Genomic DNA, 14,458 nt, shown 5'->3' with positions numbered 1-14,458 from the left:
TATAGTAAATTATAAGATATGATGAAAATAATGGCATCTTTAGAAAGTCCATTTAACGGTTGTGGGTACAGTAAATGAGTAAGAGGAAAATTACAGCTAAACACAAACACAGCAGAAATGTAAAAATAGCCCTGGCCCCAAATGGTCAACAAATGGAAAAGTGGTCTGGTCATGAAAGAGTTAATTTGCCAGATATAGACTGGAAGATTCCTTGTGCTAGATCAGCAAGAAGCAGGTATATTATTGAATCCTTGCAAGGGGAATCAGTTGAGCAATTGGTTAAAGAACCAACTCAAAAGTAAGCTATATTAGATTTAATACTTACAAACAGTGATACAGATTTCAATGGCTTAGAAATTAACATATGATCCTACCTAGGTTTAGCTTTCCACAAAGAATACCAAGAGAACAAACCGAATTTGATAATTAGTAAATTCCAAAGTTGTTTAATATTACATGACCTATCTGAATCATGAACGTTTAATTTTGAATAGACTGTCCCTTTAAGTTCAGAAATGGTCACTATAGGTGGGGTTACAATAGGTAAACAAAGCCATTTTAAACGAAAAAAAGATTTTGTTTCTGTTTTAATCTGTTTTCAAATGCTTAGAATTTGCTTCATGCCACTTTGGTCATGGCATGAAATATTTAGTCAACTCCATACCCTTTTAACATATTAAAAAGGATGATGAATCCTTTACTAACCTTAAGATAGCAACACAAGCCATCACCCTTCAGGTTGCCTTCTTTGTCTTTGTATAACTTTACTTTATATTCCTCTGTTTGTAAATCCCGCATGATTATCCCACATTTAGACATAAGTTCGACAAATTCATCATTTGTAATGTCTGGAGGAAGTCCTATAGAAAAAGGAAAAAAAACTGCTATAATGTTCTACATAAAAACAGCAACAAAACTAAAATGTAGCCTCTGTCTTGTAAATTGGAAGAAGCCGCAGAAAACAAATACAGATGATTACAGTGTAAAGTATGAACTTGACCAACCTGTTACATACACATTTGTGTTTCTCTGATCATCTACATGAAACCAACCTGCAATGAAAAAAACACAACAATTAATGGGAACATGTTAAATAATACAGGGGTTGGCTTATGTATTTGAAACATAGGATGCATAAAAAAAAAAAAAAAAGACAAAAAAAAAAAAGACAGGAAGTGTTTTATAGGAATGCATTTAGAAATACCCAAAAAAACATAATTTATGCTTACCTGATAAATTCCTTTCTTCTGTAGTGTGATCAGTCCACGGGTCATCATTACTTCTGGGATATTACTCCTCCCCAACAGGAAGTGCAAGAGGATTCACCCAGCAGAGCTGCATATAGCTCCTCCCCCCTACGTCACCCCCAGTCATTCGACCAAGGACCAACGAGAAAGGAGAAACCAAGGGTGTAGTGGTGACTGGAGTATAATTTAAAAAATATTTACCTGCCTTAAAAAACAGGGCGGGCCGTGGACTGATCACACTACAGAAGAAAGGAATTTATCAGGTAAGCATAAATTATGTTTTCTTCTGTTAAGTGTGATCAGTCCACGGGTCATCATTACTTCTGGGATACCAATACCAAAGCAAAAGTACACGGATGACGGGAGGGATAGGCAGGCTCTTTATACAGAAGGAACCACTGCCTGAAGAACCTTTCTCCCAAAAATAGCCTCCGAGAAAGCAAAAGTGTCAAATTTGTAAAATTTGGAAAAAGTATGAAGCGAAGACCAAGTTGCAGCCTTGCAAATCTGTTCAACAGAGGCCTCATTCTTAAAGGCCCAAGTGGAAGCCACAGCTCTAGTAGAATGAGCTGTAATTCTTTCAGGAGGCTGCTGTCCAGCAGTCTCATAAGCTAAACGTATTATGCTACGTAGCCAAAAGGAAAGAGAGGTAGCAGAAGCCTTTTGACCTCTCCTCTGACCAGAGTACACGACAAACAGAGAAGACGTTTGTCGAAATTCCTTAGTTGCCTGTAAGTAAAATTTTAGGGCACGAACTACGTCCAGATTGTGCAGTAGACGTTCCTTCTTTGAAGAAGGATTTGGACACAAAGAAGGAACAACAATCTCTTGATTGATATTCCTGTTAGTGACTACCTTAGGTAAGAACCCAGGTTTAGTACGCAGAACTACCTTATCCGAATGAAAAATCAAATAAGGAGAATCACAATGTAAGGCTGATAACTCAGAGACTCTTCGAGCCGAGGAAATAGCCATTAAAAATAGAACTTTCCAAGATAACAACTTTATATCAATGGAATGGAGGGGTTCAAACGGAACGCCCTGTAAAACGTTAAGAACAAGGTTTAAACTCCATGGCAGAGTAACAGTTTTAAACACAGGCTTAATCCTCGCCAAAGCCTGACAAAAAGCCTGAACGTCTGGCACTTCTGACAGACGTTTGTGTAACAGAATGGACAGAGCTGAGATCTGTCCCTTTAATGAACTAGCGGATAAACCCTTTTCTAAACCTTCTTGTAGAAAAGACAATATCCTAGGAATCCTAACCTTACTCCAAGAGTAACCTTTGGATTCACACCAATATAGGTATTTACGCCATATCTTATAGTAAATCTTTCTGGTAACAGGCTTCCTAGCCTGTATTAAGGTGTCAATAACTGACTCAGAAAACCCACGTCTTGATAAAATCAAACGTTCAATTTCCAAGCAGTCAGCTTCAGAGAAGTTAGATTTTGATGTTTGAAAGGGCCCTGTATCAGGAGGTCCTGTTTCAGAGGTAGAGACCAAGGTGGACAGGATGACATGTCCACCAGGTCTGCATACCAAGTCCTGCGTGGCCACGCAGGCGCTATTAGAATCACTGATGCTCTCTCCTGTTTGATTCTGGCAATCAATCGAGGAAGCATCGGGAAGGGTGGAAACACATAAGCCATCCTGAAGTCCCAAGGTGCTGTCAGGGCATCTATTAGGACTGCTCCTGGATCCCTGGATCTGGACCCGTAACGAGGAAGCTTGGCGTTCTGTCGAGACGCCATGAGATCTATCTCTGGTTTGCCCCAACGTCGAAGTATTTGGGCAAAGACCTCCGGATGAAGTTCCCACTCCCCCGGATGAAAAGTCTGACGACTTAAGAAATCCGCCTCCCAGTTCTCCACTCCCGGGATGTGGATTGCTGACAGGTGGCAAGAGTGAGACTCTGCCCAGCGAATTATCTTTGATACTTCCATCATTGCTAGGGAGCTTCTTGTCCCTCCCTGATGGTTGATGTAAGCTACAGTCGTGATGTTGTCCGACTGAAACCTGATGAACCCCCGAGTTGTCAACTGGGGCCAAGCCAGGAGGGCATTGAGAACTGCTCTCAATTCCAGAATGTTTATTGGCAGGAGACTCTCCTCCTGACTCCATTGTCCCTGAGCCTTCAGAGAATTCCAGACGGCGCCCCAACCTAGAAGGCTGGCGTCTGTTGTTACAATTGTCCAGTCTGGTCTGCTGAATGGCATCCCCCTGGACAGATGTGGCCGAGAAAGCCACCATAGAAGAGAATTTCTGGTCTCTTGATCCAGATTCAGAGAAGGGGACAAGTCTGAGTAATCCCCATTCCACTGACTTAGCATGCATAGTTGCAGTGGTCTGAGGTGTAAGCGAGCAAATGGTACTATGTCCATTGCCGCTACCATTAAGCCGATTACCTCCATGCATTGAGCCACTGACGGGTGTTGAATGGAATGAAGGGTGCGGCAAGCACTTTGAAGTCTTGTTAACCTGTCCTCTGTCAGGTAAATCTTCATTTCTACAGAATCTATAAGAGTCCCCAGGAAGGGAACTCTTGTGAGTGGAACGAGTGAACTTTTCTTTTCGTTCACCTTCCATCCATGTGACCTTAGAAAAGCCAGTACTAACTCTGTATGAGACTTGGCAGTTTGAAAGCTTGAAGCTTGTATCAGAATGTCGTCTAGGTACGGAGCTACCGAAATTCCCCGCGGTCTTAGTACCGCCAGAAGAGCACCTAGAACCTTTGTGAAGATTCTTGGAGCTGTAGCCAATCCGAATGGAAGAGCTACAAACTGGTAATGCCTGTCTAGAAAGGCAAACCTTAGATACCGGTAATGATCTTTGTGGATCGGTATGTGAAGGTAAGCATCCTTTAAATCCACTGTGGTCATGTACTGACCTTCTTGGATCATGGGTAAAATTGTCCGAATAGTCTCCATTTTGAACGATGGAACTCTTAGGAATTTGTTTAGGATCTTTAAATCCAGGATTGGTCTGAAAGTTCCCTCTTTTTTGGGAACCACAAACAGATTTGAGTAAAACCCTTGTCCCTGTTCCGATCGTGGAACTGGATGGATTACTCCCATTAACAAAAGTTCTTGTACGCAGCGTAGAAACGCTTCTTTCTTTGTTTGGTTTGTTGACAACCTTGACAGATGAAATCTCTCTCTTGGAGGAGAGTATTTGAAGTCCAGAAGGTATCCCTGAGATATTATCTCTAGCGCCCAGGGATCCTGGACATCTCTTGCCCAAGCCTGGGCGAAGAGAGAAAGTCTGCCCCCCACTAGATCCGATCCCGGATCGGGGGCCCTCAATTCATGCCGTTTTAGTGGCAGCAGCAGGTTTCCTGGCCTGCTTGCCCTTGTTCCAGGACTGGTTAGGTCTCCAGCCTTGTCTGAAGCGAGCACCAGATCCTTCTTGTTTTGGAGCAGTGGAAGTTGATGCTGCTCCTGCTTTGAAATTCCGAAAGGAACGAAAATTAGACTGTCTAGCCTTAGGTCTGGCTTTGTCTTAGGAGGCTTAGGGCCTCCTGTAATGTCAGCGATAATCTCTTTCAAACCGGGCCCAAATAAGGTCTGCCCTTTGAAAGGTATATTAAGTAATTTGGACTTAGAAGTTACATCAGCTGACCAGGATTTTAGCTACAGTGCTCTGCGCGCCTGAATGGCGAATCCGGAATTCTTAGCGGTAAGTTTAGTTAAATGTACTACGGCTTCCGAAATGAATGAATTAGCTAGCTTAAGTATTCTAAGCCTGTCCGAAATGTCGTCCAGCTGAACTAAGGTTCTCTTCCAGAGACTCAATCCAGAATGCCGCTGCAGCCGAGACCGGCGCAATGCATGCAAGGGGTTGCAATATAAAACCTTGTTGAACAAACATTTTCTTAAGGTAACCCTCTAACTTTTTATCCATTGGATCTGAAAAGGCACAGCTATCCTCTACCGGGATAGTGGTATGCTTAGCTAAAGTAGAAACTGCTCCCTCCACCTTAGGGACCGTTTGCCATAAGTCCCGTGTGGTGGTGTCTATTGGAAACATCTTTCTAAATATCGGAGGGGGTGAGAACGGCACACCGGGTCTATCCCACTCCTTAGTAATAATTTCAGTTAGTCTCTTAGGTATAGGAAAAACGTCAGTACTTGTTGGTACAGCAAAATATTTATCCAACCTACACATTTTCTCTGGTATTGCAACTGTGTTACAATCATTCAGAGCCGCTAACACCTCCCCTAGTAATACACAGAGGTTTTCCAGCTTAAATTTAAAATTTGAAATATCTGAATCCAATCTGTTTGGATCAGAACCGTCAGCCGCAGAATGAAGCTCTCCGTCCTCATGCTCTGCAAGTTGTGACGCAGTATCTGACATGGCCCTAGCATTATCAGCGCACTCTGTTCTCACCCCAGAGTGATCACGCTTGCCTCTTAGTTCTGGTAATTTAGCCAAAACTTCCGTCATAACAGTAGCCATATCTTGTAATGTTATTTGTAATGGCCGCCCAGATGTACTGGGTGCCACCATATCGCGCACCTCCCGAGCGGGAGATGCAGGTACTGTCACGTGAGGCAAGTTAGTCGGCATAACTCTCCCCTCGTTGTTTGGTGAAATTTTTTCAATTTGTACAGATTGACTTTTATTTAAAGTAGCATCAATACAGTTAGTACATAAATTTCTATTGGGCTCCACTTTGGCGTTATTACAAATAGTACAGGTCTCATCCTCTGAATCAGACATGTTTAACACACTAGCAATTAAACTTGCAACTTGGAAATATTATTCAAGTAAAATACAATGAAAAAACGTACTGTGCCTAAGAAGCACAGAAAGATATATAACAGTTGAAATCAATAAACTTTGCAAAACAAAACACAATTTTAGCAAAGGCTTGTTCCCATTAGCAAAGAATAACTAACCCTGATGGCATAAAAAAGTTAAAGAATAAACGTTTCCTTATCACAGTCAACTACAATCTCACAGCTCTGTTAGATTACTTCCCTCAAACAAGCTTTGAAGACCCCTGAGTTCTGTAGAGATAAACCGGAACATGCAGGAAAAAACAATGAGCTTCTGACTGAAATTTTTGATGCGTAGCAAAAGCGCCAAAAAAAGGTCCCTCCCCCTCACACACAACAGTGAGAGAGATCAGTGAACTGTCATAATTAGATAAAGCAACAGTCAAGTGGAAAAATAGTGACCAAACGTTTTATTCAACCAGTACCTCAGAAAATGAAAACGATTTTACATTCCAGCAAAAACGTTTAACGTAAATTAGTAAAAAACCAAATAGGCTAAAGATTATATACACAGTGTAATTCCAGTGAAGTACCATTCCCCAGAATACTCAAATGTAAAAAATACATACATGATATTATGTTGGTATGGCAGGATTTTCTCATCAATTCCATTGTCAGAAAATAAAAACTGCTACATACCTCTTTGCAGATTAAACTGCCCGCTGTCCCCTGATCTGAAGTTTACCTCTCCTCAGATGGCCGAGAAACAGCAATATGATCTTAACTACTCCGGCTAAAATCATAGTAAAAACTCTGGTAGATTCTTCTTCAAATTCTACCAGAGAAGGAACAACACACTCCGGAGCTCTTAAAAAATAAACTTTTGATTGAAGAAATAAAACTAAATAAAATCACCATAGTCCTCTCACACATCCTATCTAGTCGTTGGGTGCAAGAGAATGACTGGGGGTGACGTAGGGGGGAGGAGCTATATGCAGCTCTGCTGGGTGAATCCTCTTGCACTTCCTGTTGGGGAGGAGTAATATCCCAGAAGTAATGATGACCCGTGGACTGATCACACTTAACAGAAGAAAGGTATGCAACATAATTTGTGATGCTCTGGCATAATATTGTGTTAATTGTTTATATGAATCTAGAATTAGCTACATATTTTTCCCATTTGTATGCATTTTTTTCACAAATACTTTAAATAATCAGTGCAGGTGACATTTTGTATTTTTGTTTCTCTAATATAGCCAGGCCCTCTTCTTAGCTGTAGGCAGATACAAGAGATAGACACAGCATAAGACATGGGAGCCCAAACTTTAGAAAGACAAGTCTAACGTTAGAGAAGTCTGTCACTGATCTACTTAAGCATGTGTAAAGCGTGCACAGCTGATTTTCATTTAAATTGACAAACGAACTATTATTCTTGTGCTGAATTGCTCTTTTTGTAATTAATTATTACTGAGAAGAGGGATAGAGAAAGTGAGGCATATAGGGCACACTTGGCGGGGCAAAAACCAATGCTATATTGATTGTGTGGTGTGTCGTTTGTTTATTAAAACTTAACTTTTATATCAATAACCATTTAAAAAAAGAGAGTGGAAAATTCCACTGATGAATATAAGAACAGACAAACAATCTTAAAATTGTGTCCGAGTGGTACTCGGTACACAAAAGGCTCCTCTCAAATGTGATACAGTGATCAGTTTGTATCACACAGTCCTATTGAAATAAAGTGAATACAATATCTTTAGCTATATGTTAATACTTGAAAGTATGAGTACCATTTCCATCAGTTATATTTGTGATGATGTGCCATGTAAGTGTTTTGCATTTAACTTGGCCCGTTGCAAATATTATCATACAAAATAAATTCTCCGACCTCTAGTGGGGTTATGTGGACGTTTGAGTGTTTACCACATTGAAAAAATGTCTTTATTAATGATGGCACACAGATTGATTATATTCTGATATGTATAGAGAGAATTTATAATAAACAGCTATGCGTCAGGATATTTATGCTATTAACATCAGTTCAATAGTCTGTACAGTTTTTGCTGCCAAATTTTACAGTTAAGCGATGTCTGGCGTATATTGTTTAATATTGATTTACCCCAGTTATTCATGCATTAGATTTGTGCTGTTTGCATTGCTTTAACATGGTGAATACAAATACTCCAGGTGAGCGTAGGATTCTGAGATAGTCCAGAGTCTCATAACACTGTGCAGGCTCATATAGCGTAATAACCCATTAAAAAGTAAACATTATATTGTACGGCTTTTGATGGCCTATTTCAATTAAACTAGGGCTATACTGTTGCTACAGTAAGCAGGCACTGGTAATATTAACTATGAAGATTATTGTCAGAAAATAATTGTACTCAGAAAATCGTCTGTCTATAGCGACGGCTTGTACTTGAGCATATTGCTCCAACAATTAAGGCATAATCCGATACCATTAAAGCCTATATTCGCTAAGTCAGACTAAGTTTTTAACTATGAAAAGTTTAAGCTAAAGGTGCCTAAAAGAGGCCAACAATTAATCTAATTTCAACGGACTGTATGAGAGGAGCAGTGCAAATGCCTGACGCGCGTTTCGCAACTGCTTTTTCAGAGGCGTCCGGTCCGACCGCCACACACTACTTTTAAAGGACCATCAGCCAATCATGTGGCTGATTACTTTTTTTGCAAATTCTAACAGCCTATCGGCTAATTCCTATCATCTTACGTCGTTATGTTGACACGGTAGCGTCATCGTCAGCTGTAACCTATCAGATTCAGGGGTGTGTTTGCTGACGTTTATCCAATAGATTGCTCATATAGTGTTTACATTTATGTGTCCAACTAGTCTCTCGTGTATATTGGGTGATCAACGATAGTTACTATTACCACATATGTGTACTAAATGTTACAAAGCAGATATTTGAGCATATATTTATCGATCTTTAAATGATATTTGTTTATTGTGTTCCAAACAATTCTGTCATATGCATTAAAAGGTCATGCGTTATTTCTGAAGTATGCTATCTATTCTATATCTATGTATACTATCTATTCATAGCGATAACTTGAGCAGTTGTTTCTAGACACTGGTAATGTGTATTACTTAATTGCTGAAAAAAGTGAACCCCTGTATTGTTGCACTTTTTTATTTATGCAGCACTTATTTCAAACCGTTTGACTAGATTTCTATTGTACCATGTGTATAAGATGTAAAGCATTGGTAGCAATTTACTTATACATGTTTATGATATTCAATGCATAGCGATGTCATACTATGTTTACATTGTTATGTCATTTTTGCCTTTGGACTATATGAGACATAAAAATTTAATAATTTAGTCCGATATTTATGTCGTAGTATAGTTTCATGTATGGTGCTATTATAGCACAGTCTCACTACCAGTGATGTGTATTATTGCATGAATGCCATGGTTGAGCATTATATTTATATTCATTGTCTTGGGGATTTCCTTATCATAATCGGTGGTTATATTTCCAAGATTAAATATAATCAAACATAATGTTTAAAACTGTGCAAATTAAATACATTGCATGTTTTAATGCCTCAATAGACAGTGTATATTGCAGAATGTCTATTGGTAATTTGAAGTTCTGCATGAATGCCATGGTTGAGCATTATATTTATATTCATTGTCTTGGGGATTTCCTTATCATAATTGGTGGTTATATTTCCAAGATTAAATATAATCAAGCATAATGTTGAAAACTGTGCAAATTAAATACATTGCATGTTTTAATGCCTCAATAGACAGTGTATATTGCAGAATGTCTATTGGTAATTTGAAGTTCACCATATATTGAATATATCATTTCAGGTATGGGCCAGACAGATATATGGCCATGATTAGATTCATAAACACTTATGCTTTTGTTTTTATTTATGTATATATTTATCACTAGTCTGCCAACTATAATCTCAACACAAAGTTGTTACACTCTGTCTATTCCATCAGTTTGTGTAAGTTTATTGTAAAAAGGCACTGTATTGTATCATTTCATTTAGCCCATTTGGTCTCATGCTCTGTAGCCAAAAGATCCATTTGGATTCGGCCTTTAAGAGGGTATTCTCCATATTCCCTCCTCTGATGCCCAGAGTCAGTTTTTGTAGGACCCAACATTTCAATTCTGGTTTGCTGTCATGACAGTCCAAAAAGTGTCTTGCAACTGATGTAAGTTTTTTATCTTTCTCAAGATCTTTTTTAGCGTTTTTTATGTTTCCTAGATGTTCACCTAGTCTTCTCCTGAGTTCTCTAGTGGACATTCCGACATATTTTTTGTTACAGCTGCATTCCAAGCAGTATATTACATTATGTGTTCTGCAGTTAAACAGGCCATTGATTTTTTTCATACCATCTGGAAAGATGGACATCTCTTTAACATTTTTCATATAGATACAGAATTTGCATGCGCCGCATGGATATGTGCCTGTTAATCTGTCCTTTCTCATGCTAGGTTTTTTTGCAAAGTGACTCCTCATGACTTTGTCTCTGATCGTTGGTGCCCTTTTCCAACTGATGGCAATCTTATTTCCCACATTTTTAGCTAGGTCTCCATCAGTTTGCAAAATGTGGGCATGCTTATTCAGTATCGTAGTTATTTCTTTGTGGGCTGTGTTGTATGTGCCTACAAAACGAATTCTTGTGTCTTTATTTTGTTTTTGTTTAGGGACTAGTAACTCGTTCCTGTCCAGGTGGAGTGCTTTATGATATGCCCTTTTGAGAATGCTGTTCGGATATCCTCTGCTTTTTAATCTTATTTTTAGTTCTTTAGATTCTTTTTTGAAAGTGTCAATTTCTGAACAATTCCTCCGTATTCTTAAAAATTCACCATATGGAATTGCTTTTTTGGTAGCAGGATGATGTGCACTGTCAAAAGATAGTATAGAGTTTGTAGCCGTTTCTTTTCTGTGTATACCTGATTGCACACATCCAAACATATCCCTCGAAATTGTTAAATCCAGAAAAGTTACTGCTGTATTGCTAATTTCAAATGTTAGTTTTAGATTTAGATCATTACAGTTGAGTTCATGAATGAATTGTTTAAATCTCAATTCCTCCCCTTTCCATATAATGAATACATCGTCTATGTACCTGAGCCACATCAGTATGTTATCTGTGTATTGTTCCATCTTTTCTCCAAATACATGTTCCCGCTCCCACCATCCAAGATATATGTTAGCATATGTTGGGGCGCATGCTGTACCCATGGCAGTACCACGTATCTGGAGAAAGAATTTGTCGTTAAACACGAAATAATTGTGGCTCAGGACAAATTTTAGGAGTCTCAGTATGAATTCGTTTTTGGGAGCATTAACACTCGGTTCCATTTCTAGGAAGTATCCTACTGCATGACACCCCCATCTATGCTCAATCGATGTATATAGGGACTCGACATCGCATGTGGCAAGCCAAGTATCAGAATCGAGGGTCATGCCTTCTATTTTGTTCAGGATGTCCATAGTATCCCTTGTATATGAGGGGAGGGAGAGTACTATATTTCTTAATCTCAAGTCAATGTATCGTGATGCCTGTTCACACAGGCTTCCAATACCTGACACAATTGGTCTACCAGGGGGTATTTTCTGATTTTTGTGCACTTTCGGCAACAAATATAATGTTGCCACTTTCGGGTTGTTGACGTTTAAGAATTTGTATTCTCTTGTATCTATTAGTTCGTCTTTTTTTGCTGTCTCAATTAGCATATTATATTTTGTTAAGAATTCCTGTGTGGGATTTCCCAGAAGTGGTTTGTAGCAGTTCTTATCTCCTAGCTGTTTTTTTGCTTCTATTAGATATAGTTCAGTGGGCCAGATCACAACATTTCCTCCCTTATCTGAAGATTTAATCACCACATCTTCCCACTTCTCGATTTCTTTCAGTGCTTTAGATTCTTTTTCATTGATGTTTCTTGTATTCACATCACGGAGTTTTAGAATATCTCTAATCACTACTTTCTGATATGTGTCTATTTCCGGAAATTGACAGATTTGAGGCATATATGTCGATTTTTTTACCAATTCTTTCCTCCAGTCATTACTGTCAGTACTGTCATTTTCATTGTCTTCCAATAAGGATATCAGATCCATGATGGCTTGTGTGTCACAGTCAGTATCCTCATGTTTAGCAAACATTTTATTCAGAGCCATTTTTCTAGTAAAGAGATGTACGTCTTTTATTATTTCAAAATAGTCTATGTTGTTAGTAGGGGAGAAGGAAAGTCCTTTTTTCAAAATATTGATGTGATCTTGGGATAGTATTTTATTAGATAAATTTATGATTTGTAAATCTGTGGTCCTCACCACCTCGGTCTCTTCGACCAGTCCTCCTTGTTCCGATCGTTCCCATATCCCCATCTTGATCTGTTCCTGAGATTGCGCTCTGTTTTTCCCTCCCCTCCTTTTTCCTTTGTTTTTGGTTTTGTACTTCTTTCGTTTTTTGACTCTGTCTGTGATAATATAGCGAGTCTTTCGTTAGCGCTGGGTACCAGTAACCTTCTGTTAGAGGTGCCTTCTTCCACATCCTCGGCTGCTGATGATTCGTATTCAGATGTAGAAATCTCATCTTTATCTCCTTTGGGTGGTAGGAAATTTCTCCTCCGTCTTGGGTTCTGTTCATCCCATGTAAAGACTCTTCCTTTTTCGAAGTCTTTTATATCTCTACTTAGTTTATCACATTTTGTTTTGATAATTTCTCTTTCTTTTGAGTCTAATTCTTCCCTCAGATTTTTATATGCAGTTTTGAAGTTATCCAAAGATTCAAATTTGGCTAGTTTTGTTGTTATTTCAGATATCTCTGTGCCTAGTTCTTCAACAATTTCGGTTTCATAATCCGATAATATGGCGACAAGTACTTCTGAACAGGAGATTAGGGCTTGTTCCCATCTTCCCCTATAGCTTTCTATGTGGAAGCTGAAAGAGGGGAACAGTCTTACTCTTAGTCCTCTCGGAATTATGTGCTTGGCTAGGTACTTATCGTAAGCACTTTTATTCCACACAGAACGTGTGTGTTTTCTGAGTAGTTCCCCTAGTTCTTTTAGACCAGATTCCCAGTCATCAATTTCTGTCGGTTTATAACCTTCAGATGATAGGTTGGCAAATGTTTTATCTATATTTACTTTACGGTCCTTTTCTCTCTTTAGAAAATCTTCCATTAGATTAATGGAAGCCATAATACCCCCAAGAAATGACTACTGAATAGTCTGAAATCAACTGGTTATAGATTCCCTATGACCTCTAGGGAGAGAGGGGGGGACTAGGGGTTTGAGCCCTTAGACCTATAGAAACCAAACCTGGGTGTTTCCAATAGGTAGTGCCTTATGCCAAATAATATATAATTATTACTGAGAAGAGGGATAGAGAAAGTGAGGCATATAGGGCACACTTGGCGGGGCAAAAACCAATGCTATATTGATTGTGTGGTGTGTCGTTTGTTTATTAAAACTTAACTTTTATATCAATAACCATTTAAAAAAAGAGAGTGGAAAATTCCACTGATGAATATAAGAACAGACAAACAATCTTAAAATTGTGTCCGAGTGGTACTCGGTACACAAAAGGCTCCTCTCAAATGTGATACAGTGATCAGTTTGTATCACACTGTCCTATTGAAATAAAGTGAATACAATATCTTTAGCTATATGTTAATACTTGAAAGTATGAGTACCATTTCCATCAGTTATATTTGTGATGATAAGATTGCCAACAGTTGGAAAAGGGCACCAACGATCAGAGACAAAGTCATGAGGAGTCACTTTGCAAAAAAACCTAGCATGAGAAAGGACAGATTAACAGGCACATATCCATGCGGCGCATGCAAATTCTGTATCTATATGAAAAATGTTAAAGAGATGTCCATCTTTCCAGATGGTATGAAAAAAATCAATGGCCTGTTTAACTGCAGAACACATAATGTAATATACTGCTTGGAATGCAGCTGTAACAAAAAATATGTCGGAATGTCCACTAGAGAACTCAGGAGAAGACTAGGTGAACATCTAGGAAACATAAAAAACGCTAAAAAAGATCTTGAGAAAGATAAAAAACTTACATCAGTTGCAAGACACTTTTTGGACTGTCATGACAGCAAACCAGAATTGAAATGTTGGGTCCTACAAAAACTGACTCTGGGCATCAGAGGAGGGAATATGGAGAATACCCTCTTAAAGGCCGAATCCAAATGGATCTTTTGGCTACAGAGCATGAGACCAAATGGGCTAAATGAAATGATACAATACAGTGCCTTTTTACAATAAACTTACACAAACTGATGGAATAGACAGAGTGTAACAACTTTGTGTTGAGATTATAGTTGGCAGACTAGTGATAAATATATACATAAATAAAAACAAAAGCATAAGTGTTTATGAATCTAATCATGGCCATATATCTGTCTGGCCCATACCTGAAATGATATATTCAATATATGGTGAACTTCAAATTACAAATAGACATTCTGCAAT

The 14,458-nt window shown here is 38.7% G+C and overlaps 1 protein-coding gene across 1 annotated transcript in view; it reads right to left on the bottom strand.

Moving 5' to 3' along the window:
* The window catches only part of HTATSF1 (HIV-1 Tat specific factor 1), a 147,029-nt gene that overhangs the window by 83,727 nt on the left and 48,844 nt on the right, over positions 1–14,458 (bottom strand). Inside the window, exons 3-4 of the mRNA XM_053699225.1 lie at positions 1,005–1,052; positions 706–860 (exon numbers count right to left, since the gene is read on the bottom strand). Of these exons, the coding sequence (XP_053555200.1) occupies positions 706–860; positions 1,005–1,052 (203 nt within the window). The remainder of the gene's footprint in view (positions 1–705; positions 861–1,004; positions 1,053–14,458) is intronic.

The sequence above is a fragment of the Bombina bombina genome, chromosome 1 (genome assembly GCF_027579735.1).
Source record: "Bombina bombina isolate aBomBom1 chromosome 1, aBomBom1.pri, whole genome shotgun sequence".
NCBI lineage: Eukaryota > Metazoa > Chordata > Amphibia > Anura > Bombinatoridae > Bombina > Bombina bombina.
The sequence above is the reverse complement of the archived record's forward strand: the minus strand, read 5'-3'. Positions and strand labels throughout refer to the sequence as shown.